The 20806-nt window shown below is 38.4% G+C and overlaps 1 protein-coding gene across 1 annotated transcript in view; it reads left to right on the plus strand.

The window, feature by feature from the left end:
• The first annotated feature begins 536 nt into the window (after nucleotides 1–536).
• SYNPO2 (synaptopodin 2) overlaps nucleotides 537–20806 on the plus strand; it is a 75420-nt gene continuing 55150 nt past the window's right edge. Inside the window, exon 1 of the mRNA XM_058025329.1 lies at nucleotides 537–720. Coding sequence (XP_057881312.1) covers nucleotides 592–720 — 129 coding nt within the window. The 5' untranslated portion in view covers nucleotides 537–591. The remainder of the gene's footprint in view (nucleotides 721–20806) is intronic.

The raw sequence follows: 20806 nt of genomic DNA on the forward strand, positions 1-20806 counted from the left end.
AGAGAACTAGAAAAAGAAGCAATTCTATGACAGGGAAATTACACAGCTTTTCTCCTGCAGTGCTGCAGAAAGTACATGCAGAGTAGAGATGAAAATCCTAAAGCCAGTTCAGTCTAAATGAATCAGTTATTCAGAGGATGTACATGGTGTTTCACTTGAGATTCTGCTTGGAGTAAAAATGCAAGACATGGGTAAATTAGAGTTTAAAACATCTGGCACCATTTACTAAAGTAAATTGTCACAGGGAAATGTACACTTCTTTTTGCTGTTGTTTTGATTTAGCTGGCAGGATAATCATTTTCAAAGCCAGCCTTCTCTGCCTCACGGCAGAGTCTCTGCCTGCATTCCCTTCAGCTCCAAGTTCACTTTCTTTACTTTGAAGGTGGGCTGAGCATCGGAATGTGACGCCAGAGTGGGCTGTGCCCTCGGGGCGAGGGAGCTCTTCCCTTCCCCTCAATGCCTGCATTTGCTCGTGCAGTACACAGCAGCAGCAACAGTGTGGTGCTCTGGGTCTCCAGCTCTGCCCGGCACACGGATCTGCAGCTCGCTGAACATCTGCAAGCCAAGTTTTTCATGTTCTCCCGCCTGTGAATGCTGCCCAACTGCACCGAGAAAATGGGCACAGGGGATTATCTCTGCATTGCTATGAGCGGAGGGGCGCCGTGGGGCTTCAGGCTGCAAGGGGGCAAGGAGCACAAGCAGCCTTTGCAAATCGCCAAGGTAGGAGCACGAGAGAAAGATGTTGGAGTTTTGTGGGCACGGATGACAGGAGCACTTTGTTTAAATCCATCCTGCTTCCAGGGAAATGGTGTGGATCTTGTTGTGATGCTTGTTTGAATTTGCTAACGGGTTTTGCAGAGACTCTACAGGTGCTGATTCTGTCAGTTTCAATAAAAAAGGATTATTACTTTTGGGTAGCTTGCATATTTTGTTAGATGCTGAATGTTTCACTTGTGACACGATGTGTGCCTTTCAGCTCCTGTTTGCCTCGCTCTCTGGCTCTGAGTGCACTCAGCACATCACAAAACTCAATCTCATATTAGGAAATGCTGCTTCAGTCATCTATTTATGATAGTTTTTCTACTCTGGTCATAGAATAAATACAGCTTTATCATGAGAAAATGTTCTTACTATTTTGGGAATCCTGGAAAGCATTACACTGACTTATCTCTGGTTTTGGAAAGTTATCCAGTCTCAGAAGCAGCTTTAATAGATGCCAAACATCCCCTCTTATATTTCATGAGCAACGCTGAATATTACTGGACACTTTATAAATTATCTGCACGTATAGAAGGAGGGCAAGACAGACAGTAGAAGTTGACAATAAATTAAAAATAGGAACTGGTAGTCCCAACTTGCAGCAATAATTTTTCAAAGGTAGTTTTGTTAAAAATCAGTGCTCACTCCAGTGCAACAATGAAGATTTGTCACGGTTATGAAGGCTTATGTAACTGTATGGAGCTGCATTCTGTTCCCTTAGACAAGAGGGACAAATTTTGTCCAGAGCTCTGAGCTCAGCAAAATACCAGAGGCTGAAACAGTTCAGGGAGTGATCATCATCCCATGAGCTCTGCCTCGTTAAACCGAGGGAGAGAGTTTAAAATGTGCCTTATCTCCTTCCAGTATCTGGGTAACGCACTACACTGAGTGTGTTTGTTTGACTTTTATATGTGCTTTCCATCAGTAGTTTAGTATTTAAGCTGTAACTTTCTCAGGCTGTCAATACACTTGGTTATTAGTTAACTTTAATTACTGTATCAGTCAACTTTTTCACAAACAGCAGAAACAATAAATAGACCTCCTTTTATAGAAGGTACTTTTAGCTCCTCTGTCAAGAAAAGAACATCTTTCACTATTCTTTTCACTTATTTCCAGCCTATCATATTAATCATATCCAATAACAAAACTGTGATTTATTGAGGGTCTGAATAATTTTTCTCATTTCTGTTAAGTTTTTTGTTTGTTTTTCCATGTGTTACAAAACTTGAATTTTTTTTCACTTTTTTTCCTACCAATGGGCAACTGTTGGTGTGCAAGTAAAGCCTCTGAGAACAGATGGCAGTGGACTCCTGCCATCTAGTGAAAACTTGTAACTAGAGCTTTAAAATGGTGATCAACGGTAAAAGGCAAGTGGCCTAGATTACATAAAATCAAAAGTAAAACCCACAAGATTCTGACTAAACTTTAGTTTTCCTGATAAAAATGGTCTATTCCAGGGTGAGTTGTTTTTTTTATTTTTCATGTTCACATCCTAGACTGGGCCACTTAAGACTGGGTTGGGACTTGAGGTAGTTGTGTTGTATTGTATTACTGTATTGTATTTTCAGTAATACATAATATTTTCTAATGGGAAAGTCCCCAGGAATATATACTCACATTCAGAAAATAATAATATGTATTTTTAGAAAAAAACCTCACAGGTACAAGTTTGTTTTCCTGTGAATGAAAGGGAAAGCTCCAGAGGGGTTGCTAACCTTTGTTAGAGCAGAGGGAAGGGCACTCAGGTACCGGTCATGTGTGGAGAAGTGATTGTGATATAGATCTAAAATGGAGAGGGATATGAAATGAAGGGAAATGAGATAATCCTTTAAAATATGTCAGGATACAAAATTCCCAAATTCACACTACCTACTCTTGGATAAAGGAAACATATTGCTTTTACAGCTGATGGGATAAGTCACTGCCACTCACTGACAGAAGCAGCTTTTACCAGTTTTTTTAATGCCTTTTTAAATAGTTTTATTACATGTATAAAGAATATGTAAACCACCTCCCCTCTGCCTAGCTCCTAAAGCATATGTTCAAGTAGCATTCCCACTAAAATCCATGAGTTTTGCCTGCAGTATAAATTATTGTCTTCCATTACCAAACAAAATGTTAATGGAGAGATAAAGACAAACCTTTTACCAAAAAATATCTCGATACTTTTTCACAAGTACTTTTGCAGACAAAACAGACAACTTTCATCAGCAAATAATTTTACAACCACTAAATTAGATTCAAGAACTTTCAGTAATTTTTAAGTGTGAGATTGCAAGAAATGGATTTTTCTGAACTATGAGAAAGTATCATTCTGCTTGTCTATTTCAAACCCTTATTCAAGATATAAATTTGACTCATTTTCTGTAGACGTATAAGAATTTATATTTATTTATATTTAACAATTCTCCTCCTCTAAACCCTGTCTCTGTACACCAACTTACTTTGTGAAGTCCAAAAGTGTTGCAAATAATGAAAACTTATTTTCAGTTAAAAAGAATTTGCATATCCTATATACTGCTGCAATATAAAATAAAGTATTTTAAATGCTATGAGCAAATGCACACTGTGCTAAGAAAGTTATCTAATAAATTGATGTTTTTTTTAAAAAAAATTTAATCATGAGTCCAAAGCTAAGGAAAACAGTGGTTGAGTGTATCCCTCCACTAAAGCATGTCAGTGCGGTGCTGTAGGATGGCTTTCCCAAAGCAGGAGATGGGAAATCTCAGTGTAGCAGTGACCCTAGAAGGATAAGTATTCAAGATATATAAAAGCTCAGCAACGCATGATGTCCTTTCCGCTTTACCATGAGATACTTCAAAGAATATTTTTAAATGAATATCATTGTGGTTTTTCTTGAAAATTTCTTTGCAGTTTTTAATTTAAAATATATAGAAAATAATGGCTGATTTTCTGAACTAGCATTTGAAAGAAAGTCCTGTGACTTTTCCCTTTTAATACTTAACAATAGTTAGCAGTAAAGTTATATCCTTAAAGAAGCATCTCTTCTGCAACAGGTAATTTAATGGAGTTGTCCTATAGATGATTAGATTTATATTCATCTGCAATGTGACTCTATTAAATAATATTTGCAAGAGAGGTAGATTATTCTGAGCATATTTGTTACCTGCACCAAACAGTAATTTGATGGACTCACTGTTTGTATCTGTCAAAGTCTTGGTAATTCATGTTTGGCAACTTAACCAAATAGTTCTAATATTTAAGGGAGGCAAGTTGGATGACTCTGACCTATAAGCACTTCAAAGGAAATCTAGACCCGTGTACTAAAAGTAAAAATGAATGGTTGCTTACAAGGAGGCTTCTGCTACTGCTTCCCAAATTGTAGCTTTACCTTTGGCTCAGTAATGGCATGTGACAACTGGCTGCCTGGTCATTTTAGACTTGTGCCCTTGTCCATCAACATGCTCAGATTTCAAGTCTTAGTTTCATCATTTTGGATTCATTGCAACCTGAAACAGAAAGTGAAACTCAAAGACTTGGGAATAACCTGAACCAACAGTGTGAAAAGTAATATCTGAATATGATTACTTAACACTGGATGTAAACAGAGGTGGCCTATGTTGTGGTAGTTTGGCTTTTTCTCTGCATTTATCCAAAATACTTGACACATACAGAACAACAACAAGAGGTTTTCATCAAGTTGATCTCTACACTTTGTCTAGTGGAAAAAAAAATAAGGGAGTGAGAGACGTTAGCACAGTTATGCTCTGGATCCTGAGGTAAGGCAAAACACACCACTGTCACATATACATGTGCAATGTATGTATCAGCAAACAGTTGGACTATCCACAGAAAACATCACAGCTGCTGGGTTGAAGGAAACCTTTTTTAAGTTGTCATACTCTTAAATTGCCACCTTGCCTGCTCCCACTTGCAGGCAGGTAAAGGAGGTTGGTGAAAGCAGGATCTTCCTCTCCAGTACTGCTGGAACTGCATTTCTCAGCAAGCTGGGGGAAGGCTCAGCACTGAGCTAACACCACCCTGCTAAACCCACTGAGTTTGTATCACTTGATATCTTAAGCAGGATTTCAGCACAACTTTATGCAATAGCAATCAGCAGAACAAGTCATGTTTAAAATGTTCTTTTTGAACTTTGGCAGTAAAGGAGGGGAGTTTAGAGTCAACCTACATGATTTTAAACACAACTTGCCTTACTTGGCCTGTATTTCAAGCTGTTTGTTTAAATTTGCTGGCTAATACATTTCCAAACATAGTTTGTTTTTGCAGCCTGGACAGACTCTTATTCTCAAATTCACCCTTCAGACCATCTGACACAGCTACTATTTGCTGATATTCGGAAAACTCTGTAAGGCATATTTACATATTCTTTCACATAAGGAGTTATGTGGAAGATTGTGGGTTTCTCCATCTTTCCTGGAGAAGATTTTGACTGCATTACAAGCCTTGACCCAATTTAATAACCAATAGATTTTTGCACGTGTTTAGATGACATAGTTCAGCTTGTATTTAAGTAGATTACCAAATTCCATTGACAGAATGGAAGAAGCTGGGCTTTCTGGAGCTTAATTTATTTTGCAAAACAGAGGAACAAAGTAATGTTCCTCAAATCTAGCTAAAATAGACCACTGTTAAATCACTTTTTTTCTGAAAAATCTGCTAGTGCTAGTTGGAAAGATAATGAAGAAAAAAATCCATTCACCTTACCCAACAAAGGTTTACACGTTCTTCTAAAGGTTAGGGCTCTGTGTTCCCTACTTCCAGGCTTTTGCATTCCAGCCATTGTGCCAGTGGAAATCTTTAGCACTGGAGTCCCATCTAGTTGTTTAAAAACTGCAGGCTGAACTAGCACATGAGTGTATAGCCCATTTTGGATATACAGGACTACATACCAAGCTGGTTTTGGCATGTTTCCCACAGTATTTAGCAAAATACAAGCATGTTTTGGATACATGGTATTATTCATTTGTGCTTATTTCCAACTGATGCTTTTCCAGCTCTCACACTAGGCGAGTTTTCAATGGAATAGAATGAACACCATAATTCACACTGATTTAAACTAAACAAACTAAAAAACCAAACAGTGTATTCCTACTAAATTAGATTAGCTGCTTTGTATAGAGCTTGGCTTCATTTTGTACTTTCTTTGCTGGAAACATTTAAAATACCCTGCAAGACATTATTACTTGTCATTGTTCTGTGTTTTCTGCCATGGAATTCTTATTGTGAATGTGAATGTAATAGTAAGACTTCTGGCCAAGTTCACATTAAAATATCACAACAGGAAATATGATTTACAGAGTCCTCTAGGATTGTGTCTGATTGTTTAAGAGGACACAGTTAACAATTCATGCATATCATGGAAGGTTTTTCTTTCAAATTCAGAACTCAGTGTTCTTCCTATTTGCAGCAGAAATATTTAGAGCAGAAATTACTTTAAGGGTCCATATTTCATAAGTTAAATGGTTAGCACTCTATAAAGAGAGAAGGATTAGCAGAGATAGCGTCAGCTTTAAGAGGAACAATTCTGTGCATGGAATTAGCTATGGACAGAAATGATAACATTTAGACTGCAACCAGTACTCATGAGCACTGGCTGGAACAAAACTGGCAGTAAAAAAACCCTGGATATCAGCTTGAAGGTTTTAAATTTCAAACCTAAAGTACACAAGTTACACAGTGGATTTTTTCCCTTTTCAGTAATTTATCCCATCTGCACCATTTCATTAGAATCTGTAGGCCACAATCAGTGGGAATTTTAGGATCAGACTAACACACATTTAGACTGGAACACTTCAGTATGGACCAAAATCAAAGTGCTGTGTTTTGGTTACTTGCCAATACAACCTGGTATTGAGCATGAAGGCCAAAAATCTTCAGAACACCTCAGGACCTTGCTCTCAGTGAAGGGCTAAGAACAGTGAAAAGTGGCTGTCTTATTTGTGGCTTATGTGGAAGGTAAATTCTAATAAAAACCTGACTCTAAGCTTGCCAGAGACAACAGGCTTAGACCCTGAGCTCTCTACAATGTTCTGCAGTCCTGGGCACAGCACAAACTGTCCCTCTATTATTTAGCAGGGAAACTGTCTGCAAGTTGTCATTCTACTTCACAGAAATAGATTTTGAATCCTTTAAGGATCTTTGTTTTACATCTCCTTCCTACATCTGGGACTGGGCACTGAATGCATGGGTAACCTTTTGCTTCAAAAGAATTATGTGATCCTGGACTGAGTAGCTGTGGAATCATCATTTTATGAACTTGCCTTTTTGTAAGTATATTTTAGAAATATGGTCCTACTTAGCAAACTGGATGCTTTGGGTTTTGAAGCACGTTTTATATTACAACTGATTAGCAGATGAACTGGTGATGGGTCAAAACTATGAAGAAAGTAGATAAACTGTGGTGTTCTATACTGCTGATTTCATTTGATACCTTCTCCATAGCATAAACATGCCATGTATGGCATAAATTACTGCAATATTGAATTTCTAGAAAGTTTCTGAAATAAAAATCATGTAAGACACCATATGTCCATTGTGGCTCTTGACAGCAACAGAAAGAAAAGCAAACAGAATGACAGGGGAGCATAATTCAATCAGACTAAATTTGCCTTTCCTAGCACTCTCTGCCTAATACAGGAAAATCAGGAGCTCTTTGTTGTCTGATGGCAAAAAGATGGCAAAGCTGAAGCTCTCTTTTAAAAACCTAACAGTTGAAATTTCACTAAAGGAAGCCTTAACAGAGGAGCTACTTTTTAACCCATGAATTCTTTGGGAACTTTGCCATTGACTTCAAAGGGCAAAGGATTAGACCTTAGTATGTATAATATAGTGCAGTTATTTAATTAGAAGCAGATATCATGAATAAAAATCCTCATTGGGAAGAGTGTAGGAGATTTTGTTATGGATCTGTTTAGCACAGCTTTCTGTGTCTAGTAGAAGTCACTTCCTTCTAAGGAACAAAAAACCACCTTAGATTTGGGGTATTGTGATAACACGGTTACATAATGCAACTTTTATTTGAGTTATTTGGTAATTATTTGATATATTTCTTTTCCAATCTGTTTTGGAAGTCTGTGTGAGGACAAAGATACTCACTTGAGCTGAAGGCATTTCAATCTGCTTATTTGTAAGAGAAAGAAATGATTGCTAATAGTACAGAGTAGACTGACATCACTGGAAACTAGAAGCCATGAATTCAAGGACTGATAATATATCAGTGTAAGCTAAGAAAAAAGTTTAGGCAGTGGCCATATCCCTCAGTTGCAAATGTTTACTGGTTGAAGGCACTCCTTGTAACTGCCCTCTCACTTTCTTTAGCTCTGCCAACAGACTGACTTGTGTTGGATGAATGGTATTCCCCAAACAATTTAGATTTCAGGGCTTTGTTCACTCACCTCATTTTGCCTGACAGCTCAGGCAACAGTCCTAGGAGCAGTGTATCTGTCAGGTTTGAAGTGCAGAAGCCTCCAGATGAGGAGAGGAAGGAGGAAAGGGAGAGGAGTGCCAGGCAGCTGGGGGTGACACTTTTCCAGCAGGCACAGGTGTGGCTGGACAAGTCTGTACCTCCTTGACACACCCATCTTGTAAATGTGTCTCCAACAGTTTAAGTGGCATCCCTTTGGAAATGCTTAGCATCTGTAAGAAAAGTACCTCCATAGAGAATTGTGCAACAGTAAATGCAATTGTTGTCTGTGCCTGTGTAATAGGAGGTGTTCCCAAGATGTGCTATGGCAAGAGTTCTGTTGTCATTGTTGTCATTACATTGCAAAGGTTCCACATTGCTAGAGTTTCGTGCCTCCTTGATGTTTCTCACAGGCATCTCCTCTAAGCACTGACTCTTTCTTCTCCTCCTCACAGCAGCCAACTGACTCCAGTTCCCCTCAGCCAACCAGGGAACCCACTCTTTTATAGCACTCTTATTATTGGCTACAGCTGTGGCCTGTTAAAGTCAGGCCTGTTCCTAATCTTTAGTAATTAACCCAGCTGCAACTCTTTAGGGGTTAAGATTACTTTCTATACTACCTTTATTTACTTATATTCTACCCCCCTACAGCTATCAAGGGGAATCACATCATGAGTTCTGACATCTTGATTCATCCACCACCACTGAAACAGTCATCTCTCTACTTACCTTTCTAAATTCTCATCTTCTCTGCCAGGAATTCTTGCTCTGCTTTCTCTTATCATTCTCTCTGTAGTACTTCTATTTAAATACAAAAGTACAGCTACTTACTTAAACATCAGTTTTAGTGAATTCACTGCAAATTGTGGGAAAAAATGCCTCTGACTTCAAATCTTGTTATGTGGTTAGAACAGTTCCCATCACTTCCAGTGATTTTCCCTTGGACTGAAAGAAATACAGGAAACTTTCTACTTTCATGAGCTCTCTCAGCACAGAAATCTCTGCACTACTAGAGCTTAACAGATGTGGCTGGAATAGAGTGATCAGCATTTTGTTCCACAAATTACATTTTCCTATTCTGCAGAGCTCACTTCAAAGGCCAGCTGCTATAAGCCACTGATTTAATTACAGAGGATGCATATGGAAGTAATCTGAAAGGGATAAATAGCTTCCTTTATTATCATATATTCATAATGAGCTTTCTGCATGCTGAAATAATACTTGCAGGATGGATAGTGTAAGACTTGCTTGCAAAATCCTTCAAACTAGGAAAAATATCATTAAGCATGGATGTTATAAGCAAATTCCAACATGTGAAACTATTAAACTATTTAATGCCTAAGACCCTCATGAAGGAGCAGCTGTTAGACATCATTCATAGAAAAAGAGACCAAAGTTTGAGAATTTTTGGCTTTCCAAAAAAAAAAAAAAAAAAAAAGATATCTAGGAAATTAGAAGTATTTTACCTAAATTGTCAGTCAGTGGAATAAGTATGTTATATATATACTTTTATATATCTATAAGTAATATAATATATGCTGATCAATATAAAATAAGCCATTCACAGAAGTAGAGAGTTTCATTATGGAATGCATAGTAAGATTACATAGCTTTTGAAACAAAATTTTAGTATTAAAGTTGTTATCTCATGGTATTCATACTGTTAGTCAAAGCCAGTCTTTAGATGCATTGTGCATTTTTGGGGGGATCTGAGGGAAGGTACCTGATATTAGAAAACCACAACTAGAACACTGTTTCCTTTGGAGCCCCCCAGACCCCTTGGTAAATGAATTTGCAGTGTGCCTTTAAGTCCACTTTAAATAATCACCTTTTCGTGATATTGACATTATTGATTATCACTAGATGGTGCTCTTCACAATCCCCAAAATCATAGGTAAGTGAACATACAGACAGTTCTACCTTGGAGAAGTTTTCATTGAGAGGTTTAATGTTTTCTTACCAAAGCTGAAAGTATTGTTTGGCTCAGCTCCCCTCAGACCACATAGCAGAATTAATGCCCTCAGGAAAATTTGTATATAAACCAAGTCAAGAATCACAGAATAGCAAATTAATCAAAATCATAACATCAAATTAGTAATTCCAAATCTTCTTTTCACTTCTACTTATAAGTCCCTAAATACAAATAAAATGTAATCCCCTTAAGGAGGGCTCCATAAATTTGTACTAGGGTTTGACTTGTGGTTTCATAACACTACAGTTAGGACAAATTTTGATCTTAGAAAAAACCTGACTAAAAATTATTTCAGTAGTATTGCAGAAGAAGGAAGCAGCTGTAATCCTTTAAAGAGAAAACAAAAGTGTTTCTGCATCTATTATGAACATAAATAGTAATATTATGAACATTAAATAGTAATATTACACACAAATATTGTGTGTACATGCAGCGAAATAACAGTTAAAAAGAGTATGAAAAATATTATCTCAAACCTCAGTTCCTTGCAGCCCAATATGACGACAGCCTGAATAGACAGGGCTGGGAGCCCTGGAGGTGTAAGAACTCTCCCAGGTCTCGCAGCCAATTTAAAACAAATTTTGAGCTATATTAAAATGGTGTTTTTAATAAATTCCTCATTATCCTTTCTCTGCCCTCACTTTTAGTCATGACTTCAGTCTGTAACACTAGCTCTTCATTTTACTAATTTGATTAGGAATAGACTAACATGAAGTACACCAACTCCAAGACTGCATCATTGGCCAGCCACGGTGTTGGAAATCGACCTGAGTTTTGCAGCTTAAGCCCGTTTTTACTCAAATAGTTTAAAATTAACAGATCAGTAGTACAAGTGTGATATAACTAAATTTTTCATGTTTGAATCTTCCTTTCAAGGGCCCTGATGCAGCTCCTAAATATGCTACATTTTAAAGTCAGTTTCCACATCCCCAGGATAATGTTACCAAAGCATTTCTGATTTCATGACACAATTGTGACTACAGAAGGGGTTTGACTTTAAAACCTCTTGTGATTCTGTTTCAGTTTTCTTCCTCTATATTTACAGGAACAGTGAGAAACAATCCAATGAATCTTAATGTAGTGAAAGACCCATGAATGCCTCTTTTTCCGCATTGGCGAGAACAGTACAAAGGCTACAATAATTAAGCCTGAGGAGGTAGTTAGGCCTGTGGACTGTCATTTTTTTAGAGTTACACTATGAACAAACAGAGCACTGAAATGCATGGCCTGAGAACAATAGTACCCAGCCCTGTACCAGCCTCCTGGGTCACTCACTGCTTGTTTGCTTCCAGGCCTGATTTGCACAAGAGGCCTGGAAAAGTTGCAGATGCTGGGAATTAGCACAAATTGATATGGGGTGCTATTGACTCAGGCAAAAACTAAAGATGCACTGACCCGTTCAAATCAGACTCGCATTCGGGCCTCTGGATTCCTGCATCATCCAGTGCTGAAGAATTAAACCCTGGCATGGTTCAGCAGCTGCTGGGCCCTGGGATAAAAATAGACAGGCAGAAATGGGATCATTTTGGCATAATCAGCTGCAACTGCAGAGGGTGGGAAGGAACCCTTCCTCTTGCGGGAAATGCCTTCTTTTTGGGTGTTTGGGTGTTGCTGTAGGCAACGGCATGGCAATGGAGCTCACCTAAAATGAGAGCCAAACCAATTCTTTCCCCAAAACATTTTACTGATCCAAATACTTTTTTAAAGGTTGAAAAATACTTACTGTTCCATGTTTATGGGCAGGTGTGTTCCATCAGGAGCAAGGAATGTGATTTATTTCAGTGACTGGATCCAATGTGCCAGATGCAGAGCCAGTGATGGACAGCTGTAGGAGTTAGCTATGGCCTCAGCACCACGCAGTGCCTCTCTTGTCTGATAAACACCTAAAAAGCTTCTTCCAACAGCTGTCCATCAGATCATTATGACAAGAAAGGATATGTTATGAAATCCTCTCTGCTTCTAGAGGTCTGTGGTACTACAGAAACCACAGACCAGTGTCCACCCATAAGGATTCACATAACCTCATGTTATACCTGCATGTCCCTTAAAGCAAAAATTGCACTTAGGCCCAAGTAAGTTTAGTTTAATTTAAAAGTTTTCATGAACTTCTGGATTTCTTCAGCTTTACATTTGCAAGATGCTCTCAGGCCAGATATTTTCATGTGCTTGGGTTTCCTTTTGGACATTTAACTTGGCTCACAGAGGCCTTTTGTACCTCTAGTTTCTCCATTATTTGAACACATTTAGTCCCACCCTAAAGCAGTATCTCAAATACAGATCCTGACACTACTGCACTTGACTGGTTTTGACTAGTTTCTCCCACGCTAAAAGAATGTACAATCCTCTCCATCACAGTTACATTACAACGCTTTTGCTGTGCTTTTTCAATTAATTGCATAAGTTAATAAGAAAAAGGTAAGTTTCAGGGCAAAATAATAGTGAGAAAGGAATCTGGACACTGATTCTAACACTGAATTTAATTTATGGAGGTGCTGGCCCCTGACATCTTTTTAAAGACTACACAATCCTTAAAAAGTATGCTTCCCAGAGAAACTTGAGGACATACCAGCAGTTCATATAATAGGAGTTTTGTCTCAAAATTGTATTAGTAAGAGGTGTCAGCAAAGTCTTCTGAGGCAATCTGACTCAGTTTATCACCTTTTAGATGAAAAAGAGCACTGTACATGTTCACATTCCTATTCAGTTGTTTAAAAGGTCACTCCTGATCTTCAGTCAGTTTTTAAATTACTCCTTATATCACCAGCATGCTGTAAACTGTGGCTATAAGAGTTTCTTAAAAAGCTAAAATCAGTGCCATATGATAAGGAGTTATAACCTATCAATTTTCAATGTACATAGTAATTTGAATTGTTGGGAAGCACTTGCTCAGGAAACAAATACAAAATTACGGAACCAATTCACATATAAATGTCTTTCCAGTTAATACCTGTGCCTTCACGTTCCTCCTGACATCTACTCCTTTTGTTTGGTGCTTGGCATTTGGGAAAATGCTGCAGATCAGGGCTGACTTAGACATTACCAGGGGCTTCCTTACACTCTTCGGAAAATTCACCCTAAGCTGTCGTATTGCCAGGTGTTCCTTCAGACTGCTTTTTCTCCCAGAAATAAGCTCTGAAAGCAGCACAGTGCATTTGAGAGGAGAAGGCAGTGATGTCCATTTCCTATTCTGCTTTTGGATCCTGGTTTAAAGTTAGTATATGACCTTTGTTGGGAGTTGACACACTTTCCTCAGGGAAACGTCACATGGAGGATTTTGGATTTGTAGCTGCCAGTCTTAATTTCAGAAGCACGTACAAAAGGTGCCTCTGAATTGGTACAAGATGCAGTTATTGGGTGATTTTTAGACTGAAAACTGCATAGGAAAGCGAGTCATGAGGATGTGGCACTGTTCAGGATTTAAACACAGTAAGGTTACTTGGATATTCCACAACAATGCAGCCAAGTCAGATGCATCATTTAATAGTTGAAAAATATGCAGGAGATCTTGGAGCAAAGTTGGAGCAACAGTAGCCACACAAAATGAGAAGGGATGCTGCTATGCTGGACTAATACAGCTTGGGCTATCTGGAATATTTCTGTGACCATGTTGGGGTGAAATCTGACAGCAAGCAGGTTTTTTATGGCCATGTGTTAATCTTCTTGGGCAGGATAAGTTATTAACTTAAATCCTCAAAATAAGCAGCTCTTTCATGTGCACCTATATTTTCCAGATGTATGATACAGTCAAGATTATCCTGTGCATTTGCCTGTGCTTGTTTCTTTTGTTGTTATTTTTAGAAAATTCTTTAAAATTATTATTATTCTAACATCTGAGTAAGATTTGAAAATATTTTTTATTTTAGTCTCATAGCATTTTCCTGTTGTGTTTCTTAATCCTTATTTCTATTATTCAAAGTTTTGGAAGAGACCAGGATTTAATTTAATTAAGCAAGTAGGAATTTTGTCCTAGTTTTCACTCATTTGAGGGATTCAGCAACATTTATCTGTCACGTTTAGCAGTATGGTTTTATAAAAATTACATCCATGCTAAAAATAAAAGCTGTGCCTCAACACAAATAATAGCACTTCAAATGATGATGTTTTTCAAGGCCCTTCCTCCTTGACAGAACCAGTGCTGCACAAAGTCAACACTGTGTGTTCAGCACAAAGCCATTCCCTGCTGAGTCCATCCCTCAGCGATCCTGACAAGAAATGTGCACCTGCAGGTTCTGACCCTCTGCGGGAATCTGACTTCTAAAAAATATTTTCAACTACACTTCCAACTCATGCCTATGATCTAATGGCATCAGTTGGCCTGCATCCCTTTGCTCTGTGAAAGGTTTGTTAGGAAAACATTACTTGAGCTCCAGAAGGAGCACATCTGGCAGGGCTTGATATAGCATCGATGCATTTCATCCTCTGTCTGTGCAACTGCAGCCTTGACTTAGCAAATGTCCTAAAGCTGGCCCAGATCTTAGACAAAGACCAGGAAAGTATTTCAGGATCTATCTGGGATGAGAGATGCCATATTATGTTTGTGTTAATATATAAAAATAATAATTCAAAGGAAGAAAATGAAATAAAATCATAAAAACACATGCCAAAAGTCTGCTTGAAACAATACTCCAGCTTCTTATATTAAGAATTGTCAAAAATGGCAGCATTAAAAACAACTCAAACTGGCTCCTTCCCAAGCTCCATGCCTTTTGGATTTCCTTAAAAATTTCAATCTACAGTTTCTGAATAATGCAACCATTGTAATTCAAGGACGGTCCCCTGCTGGTTTTGATTAATTTATTTAAACAACACAGAAAAAGTCTGCTGTAACTCCTCTGGTAACATAAATCCCTTTTACAAAGGAATCTGTTGTCTCCACCTCTCTAATAAACTATAGTGTCAGGGGTTCAGAGCTAAATGGATGGCAATACAACTTTAAAAATCCATCTCTGCTTATGTGCCTGAATTAATATCTGGTTTTTGTCCCCTTCAACCTTTGACTAATTTATAACTCTATTCTTACCTTCCTACAGAAGTAACAGATCCATTGAAATAGTTTAATTTGCATGCAATCACACATTTTATACTTTAAAAATTAATATCTTGAAAAGAATGTCAGATATCTTAAAAAAAAAATCCCAGTAGCCCAACTTTTTAAAACTTACCGTGGTTCTCCTGACAAATGCAACTTTCCTTAGAGTATCAGCTACTGGAATCTGGTTCTTACCCGAGTTCCAGCTTCCATTAAAATTAGAATAAATTTCTGGATGCCCTGGATTGCAAAGTAATCCCACCCTCAAGGGAGAAAAAACCCAAGTAATCAGTAATTCCAAGTTTTTAATGTTTTATTCTTTTTTCATGTGGTACTAGAGAAACTGGCATTTGCTGGTTGCAGAGCTAATGGAATAAGCCCAGCAAGACCATGGTCTAAGAACAAAATGCCCAGTGAGGACACTTAAATACCTGTTGCAGTTTCTAGGGACAGAAATGGAGTAGCACAACAAAGCTGCTATTAAAATTAAAGTGGCTTTCTGAGGTTCATAGACTGTCACAGCAAATTATGGCATGAAGATATTTTCCCAAATCCTAAGAGCATATGTATTGTCTAGCATTCAAGCAGCATGATTCCTTTTGGGAACCATACAGCACTTGAAAAGAAATTGCTGTTAGCTTACTTATACAATTACATACTCTTGAACTGTTTCCATTTCACATAAATATTAAATACTCCTTTGTTTAAACTAATCGATTTTAAAATATTCTATGAAAGGAAATCAAACAAATGTCAAGCTGTTTCTTACAGATTTCTGGTAAACTTGCTGCTCATTTGACATGTTGCACGTGTCATTTCAACAATGACCTTATGTGTGAGTGAATATACAGATGCTTTAGGCTAACATTAAACAATGTTCTACAGCTAGCACTGTTTTTGTAGTCCAAATAAAGTAGGTAGTGTTTTTATAACTATCAATTCTTGGGTTATGGAGAATGTCTTCAAATAGAAACAGAAAGAGGTTTATCTTTACAAACAGGTCTCATTCCCTTAAAAGGAAGTTGTTCTTTTTTTCTGCTGCTTCTTTGGAGAACTGACTACAAACTGGGAATGGTTATTGTATGAGTCATTTGGGAAGAATAGCTACAGTGTAAAAAGTCAGAAAGGATTTTTAATAAAACCAAACCAAATTATCTTCTCTTTTGGGCATGATAAGGATAGTTTGAAAGAGCAAAATATGAAGTTTTTCAGAATGCTGTAACTCAACCTAATACTGTAGTGTTTTGAAGAGAAAGGGGAAAAGGTCAGGAAAGACTAAAACATTCTGCCCTAGTTTCAGTTCTATAGATAAGACAGAAATCCCTTTTCTTAAGGAAATTTTAATTTACTTTATTCTGGTCTGGTCTAGTCTGGCAGTGAGCTCCTGCATGCACCCAGCCAATCAGTGGCTGCCAAAACCAGACATGGAGCTGGGGAACGATCTCCTACTCAGCTGTGGGGCCAGTGGGACTTTCCTGCTGCAGCCCATGTACTCAGGTACTTGGGAATTCCCCCAAACACCAACACTACCAGTTGAACTGTTAACAATTATAACATTATTCCAATAAAACAACACTGATGCTGTGCAGAGGAGAGACTGCAAATAACACAAGGAAATATTATTGCATTATTCCCTGCACTGTCTTCCCTGCAATGCCACAAAGGATACAATAGTAAAGTTAGGACAGAAAAACTTCTGTTAATGTTTATGATTCTTCATCCTTTCCTTACAGCCCTCATCTTAGTTTTTCCCAGTTTTATACATGAAATCATGTCTTCAGCATGCCACTTACTGTTCTACTTCTCTCAGTGCTGCAGCATTTGAGTATCCTGCCTTTCAGGGGTAGAAACTGGGGTTATGTCTCATAAAGCAAAGTTTTAACAGGGTTTGTTAACCCTGTTATCATCTTAGGAACATGCACTGAAAAGTGCAGGCTTGCTCATGCAATAGCTGGGTCAGAGATGCTGGCTGTTTAGCAGGTGCTCCATGCAAAACATGGAAAAATGCCATTTTCTTTCCAAGTTCAGCACTAGTTATTTGCATATTGCTAATCTAGCAAGAGAATTTTATAAAATTTTTATTTTCCTTCCCCTTAGTGTATATACAATATAAAGGAATTTTTCCATTGTAGTCAAGCCACATTCCCTTAAATTTCAGACTATTAGGTAGGTTTTGTTTCAAAGTTCATTTCCAATGTTGTCCATTTATATAAAGTTTCCCAAAATGCTAGTAGAAATTTTTTTATCATTCTCTCATGCTTGAGGCACTATGAAACTTTTCCCTGAGTGTTTCTCCTAAGAAACTGAGGCTGAAGTTTATAGAAAGTGACCAAGTGATTTCAATGGGAGTTTCACCTTTGGAAAGCAAAATCACAACTGTAATTTGGCAAGACTATTGACGTGTCTGGGCTCCCATTCCTAGGAATTTTACAGGAGAATGCTGAATATTTCAAACTGCCATGAGGCTAACAGCATTTGAATCTTCTGAACATATCTAGAATGTCCTGCACTCTTCAAGATAAGTTTAAAAAAAAAAAAAAGCTTCAAAACCCTCTTCACCCCACTTCCAGCTTGCTCATGTTGGACCATTTGGGAATGCCCTGGGCCAAACAAAGTTCACAGATGTGTCACAAGCACTCAGTTCTTTCTGCAAACCCAGAAATAATGACTCTGTGCTTTACAGTCTAGCCCAGGTTTTACAGTAGAGCTTAGACATGCACTGCTGATGCTTTATGAGGTACCTTTGATGGTGGGAGATCTCCAGGCAAAGTCATAATTTACCACTGCAGTAGATTGTGGATAGACAAATGATAGAATTTGGCTATTTTAATAGATTTAAAAAAAATATATATATATTTTACAAATCTCACATTTTAAAAACATGTGGGTGAAGCTGTTGTTGCTGCTGCTGCTGTCCCAAATTGCTGTTCTTTGTGGGGACCTCAGAGGTTGCCGTTTGGGAAGGGTCCTGCTGCTGGGAATGGGAGGCCAGCTGGGACAGGAGGCTCATTCTTGACCATAGTCTGGATAGTGTTCTGCCTGATAATGAGGGGAGGGATATTTCAACAGGCTGCAGAAGAGAGCCTGCAGTGCCTCTTTTAAAGGCCTGCCCTGGACCTGGTTGCCAGGGAGCTGCAGGAGGGCAAAGGCTGGCAGCAGAGAGGGAAATAATTCAGTTGAATTCAATTAAGAGTGCATCAGTAGAACAAAGTGAACTATTAAAATAAACAGTTTCCCTAAATCAGAAAGGGTCATGACCACAGAAATTGGAGCCTTTACAGATTTCTTTACACCATATTGAGCTATTCATGCTTTCTGACATGAGCCACTGCATTGCACAGTTGCAAATGTGCTGAGGATGGGACTGTGTTTAGGCTGGCACACGTGGCAGGGACCCACCTTGGCCATCTTTCAGAATCACAGATACAGCAAGGCACTGCTTTGCCCACAGAGACTGAGGAGCTGCTGCCTTGGTTTGTGATCAAAGGGAACCAGCAGTAGCAGCAGCAGAGAACAGGACTGAGAGCAAACCCTTCCTTCCCCCTTCTGCTGAGGGCTCCTGCTGAACACCTGCAGAGAGGGCAAGGGTTCCTCTGGTGGAATGGCTCCAGATTTTCCAAATATCCTGATCAAACCTGACCAGGATATAACCCTAATGGAGTAGAAACAACCCAACACTTTGCTAATGCCTTCGGATATCCTGGATCAATTTTCCTCTAAGTGCTACCTAATTGATTTAATGAGAGCAATTTTCTTGATTTATAAGGAAGCATCCTGAGTATTTCCTGGACTGCAGATTTAATTTGTTTGGCATTGGTATAGGTATTCATCAGCCAGCAAACACCTAGTATTTATTTCTAACAGCCATTGCACTTCATACTAAAGGCAGAGATTTAGGAAGAAACTGGGTGTGAGAAAGTGCTGCTTGCAGTTGAGACAAGTGGGCTCTTTGAGCAATACAGGAGTGCATTTCCCTACTGCTGAGACTTCCCTGATGGCAGCTTTTGCAGATACTCATGTCTAAGTGAAAAAACATAGTAATGCACAGCAATAGCTAGAGAAGAGCTCCTACTGCAAGAGATTGCTAGCTCATATATTCAGGGCAATAATACAATGTTCAGCAAAAACAACAGAAATACTTTCAAGTGGAATAAAGAAGTACCTTGGCTTTTAGGTGGTATTCTCAAATTATGATTTCCTGCCTAAAAGAAAAAAGGATAATGAAGATAAACACAAGGCAATGACAAGAAATAAAGGAAACAATCTTATAAAAAATGACAAGGCAGGAAGCATCATACATTTTGTATATGAAAAAAGACTCCAAAGGAAGTGTAGTGATAGTCCATAAAAATGGACTATCTCAAACTGCTGTGGAATTTGCAGTTGAGCTCCCATTTCCTTCAAAGCTTGAAAATGACAAGTTCCTGTAAAGCAGCCTCCTCAAAGTTGCAAAGGCCAATGGTTTAGTTTCTATTTTTCCTACTGCAGAGCAAATGACTGACAGAGGTCAAGCACACAACTTGAAAGTAAAGTCCTTTCCCCAAGTCCCTTTCCTGTTGTTGCCTCCACTTAGTGTTCCACTCTCTTGGTTTCTGAGTTCTCCTATGCATTAGTTGGCAGCCTCAGCTCATAGCAACACAAATTTACATACAGCACCATCAGAATTCCAACTTGGTGTATTTTGAAAGCCTAAATTTAAACCAACCCTTATGGAAGAAAACTTATCAGACACTTCTGCTGGAGGAAAATCTCCATGTTCATAATATAAAATATCTTTTGCCTGCCTTTTTTGCACTCAGGAGCAGAAACCTAAATTGTTTGAAATGTTTTTTTCTTCAACTAATACCTTTTTTGGTTATGGACTAGTGGTGCTGACAAATATCCAGCTCTTGCCAGGAGCTAAACTACTAAATGTCAATCTAGTCCGTTTTTGACAGTACACATGCAAGATACGGCCACAGCTGTAAAACAACATTTTTAGCATGCTCCTTAGAATAGCTAAAATCAAAACTGCAAGAGAAAGCACAGCCAGTTTCAAACCTTGGTGTATAACAGCAATAATTATTTCTGAAAAAAAAAATAGCCTGGTGCACAGAACAAGGGTAACAACAAGTTCTAATAATCAAAGTGCACTCTAGTGGAGTTAAAGATGGAGTACAAAACACAAAATCAGAAATATTATTCAAATTTCCTAGTTTGACCCGTTTTAAACTCCTGCAATGTGGGTGAGAAGTCTGTAATATTTTGTGCTTATATATTTTGAGGCATTTGGATGCCGGGACCTAATTCTTGGCTTGGGCCCAGGACTGCTCCAGCAAACTCATTTCAGAAACACCAAGTGTAGTTTTCATAGTGATGTGGTCAGCAGAACTGATTAATGGCAATGCAACGTGCTGAAGGGCTCCATTGGAAGAGCTGGTTCCAGTAATTATTGCAGCAGCTACAAAGAGCTGATGAGGGGCAGGGATGAGTTATGAATCCACACAGAATAGTCCCAGATTACAGCCTAGGGCCTAAATTTATGAGTCAGATACAGCTTTCTCTGGAAATAGCTAGGATTTGGGTTTCCAACTACTGCTCTTACCTGCAAATCTGCCTTTATCACAGCTGAGTTGTTAAGCGGATCAGTTCTGAACACATTTTGCAGTCAGAACCTCATCTA

This window comes from Melospiza georgiana, chromosome 5 (genome assembly GCF_028018845.1).
Source record: "Melospiza georgiana isolate bMelGeo1 chromosome 5, bMelGeo1.pri, whole genome shotgun sequence".
NCBI classification, from domain to species: Eukaryota; Metazoa; Chordata; class Aves; order Passeriformes; family Passerellidae; genus Melospiza; species Melospiza georgiana.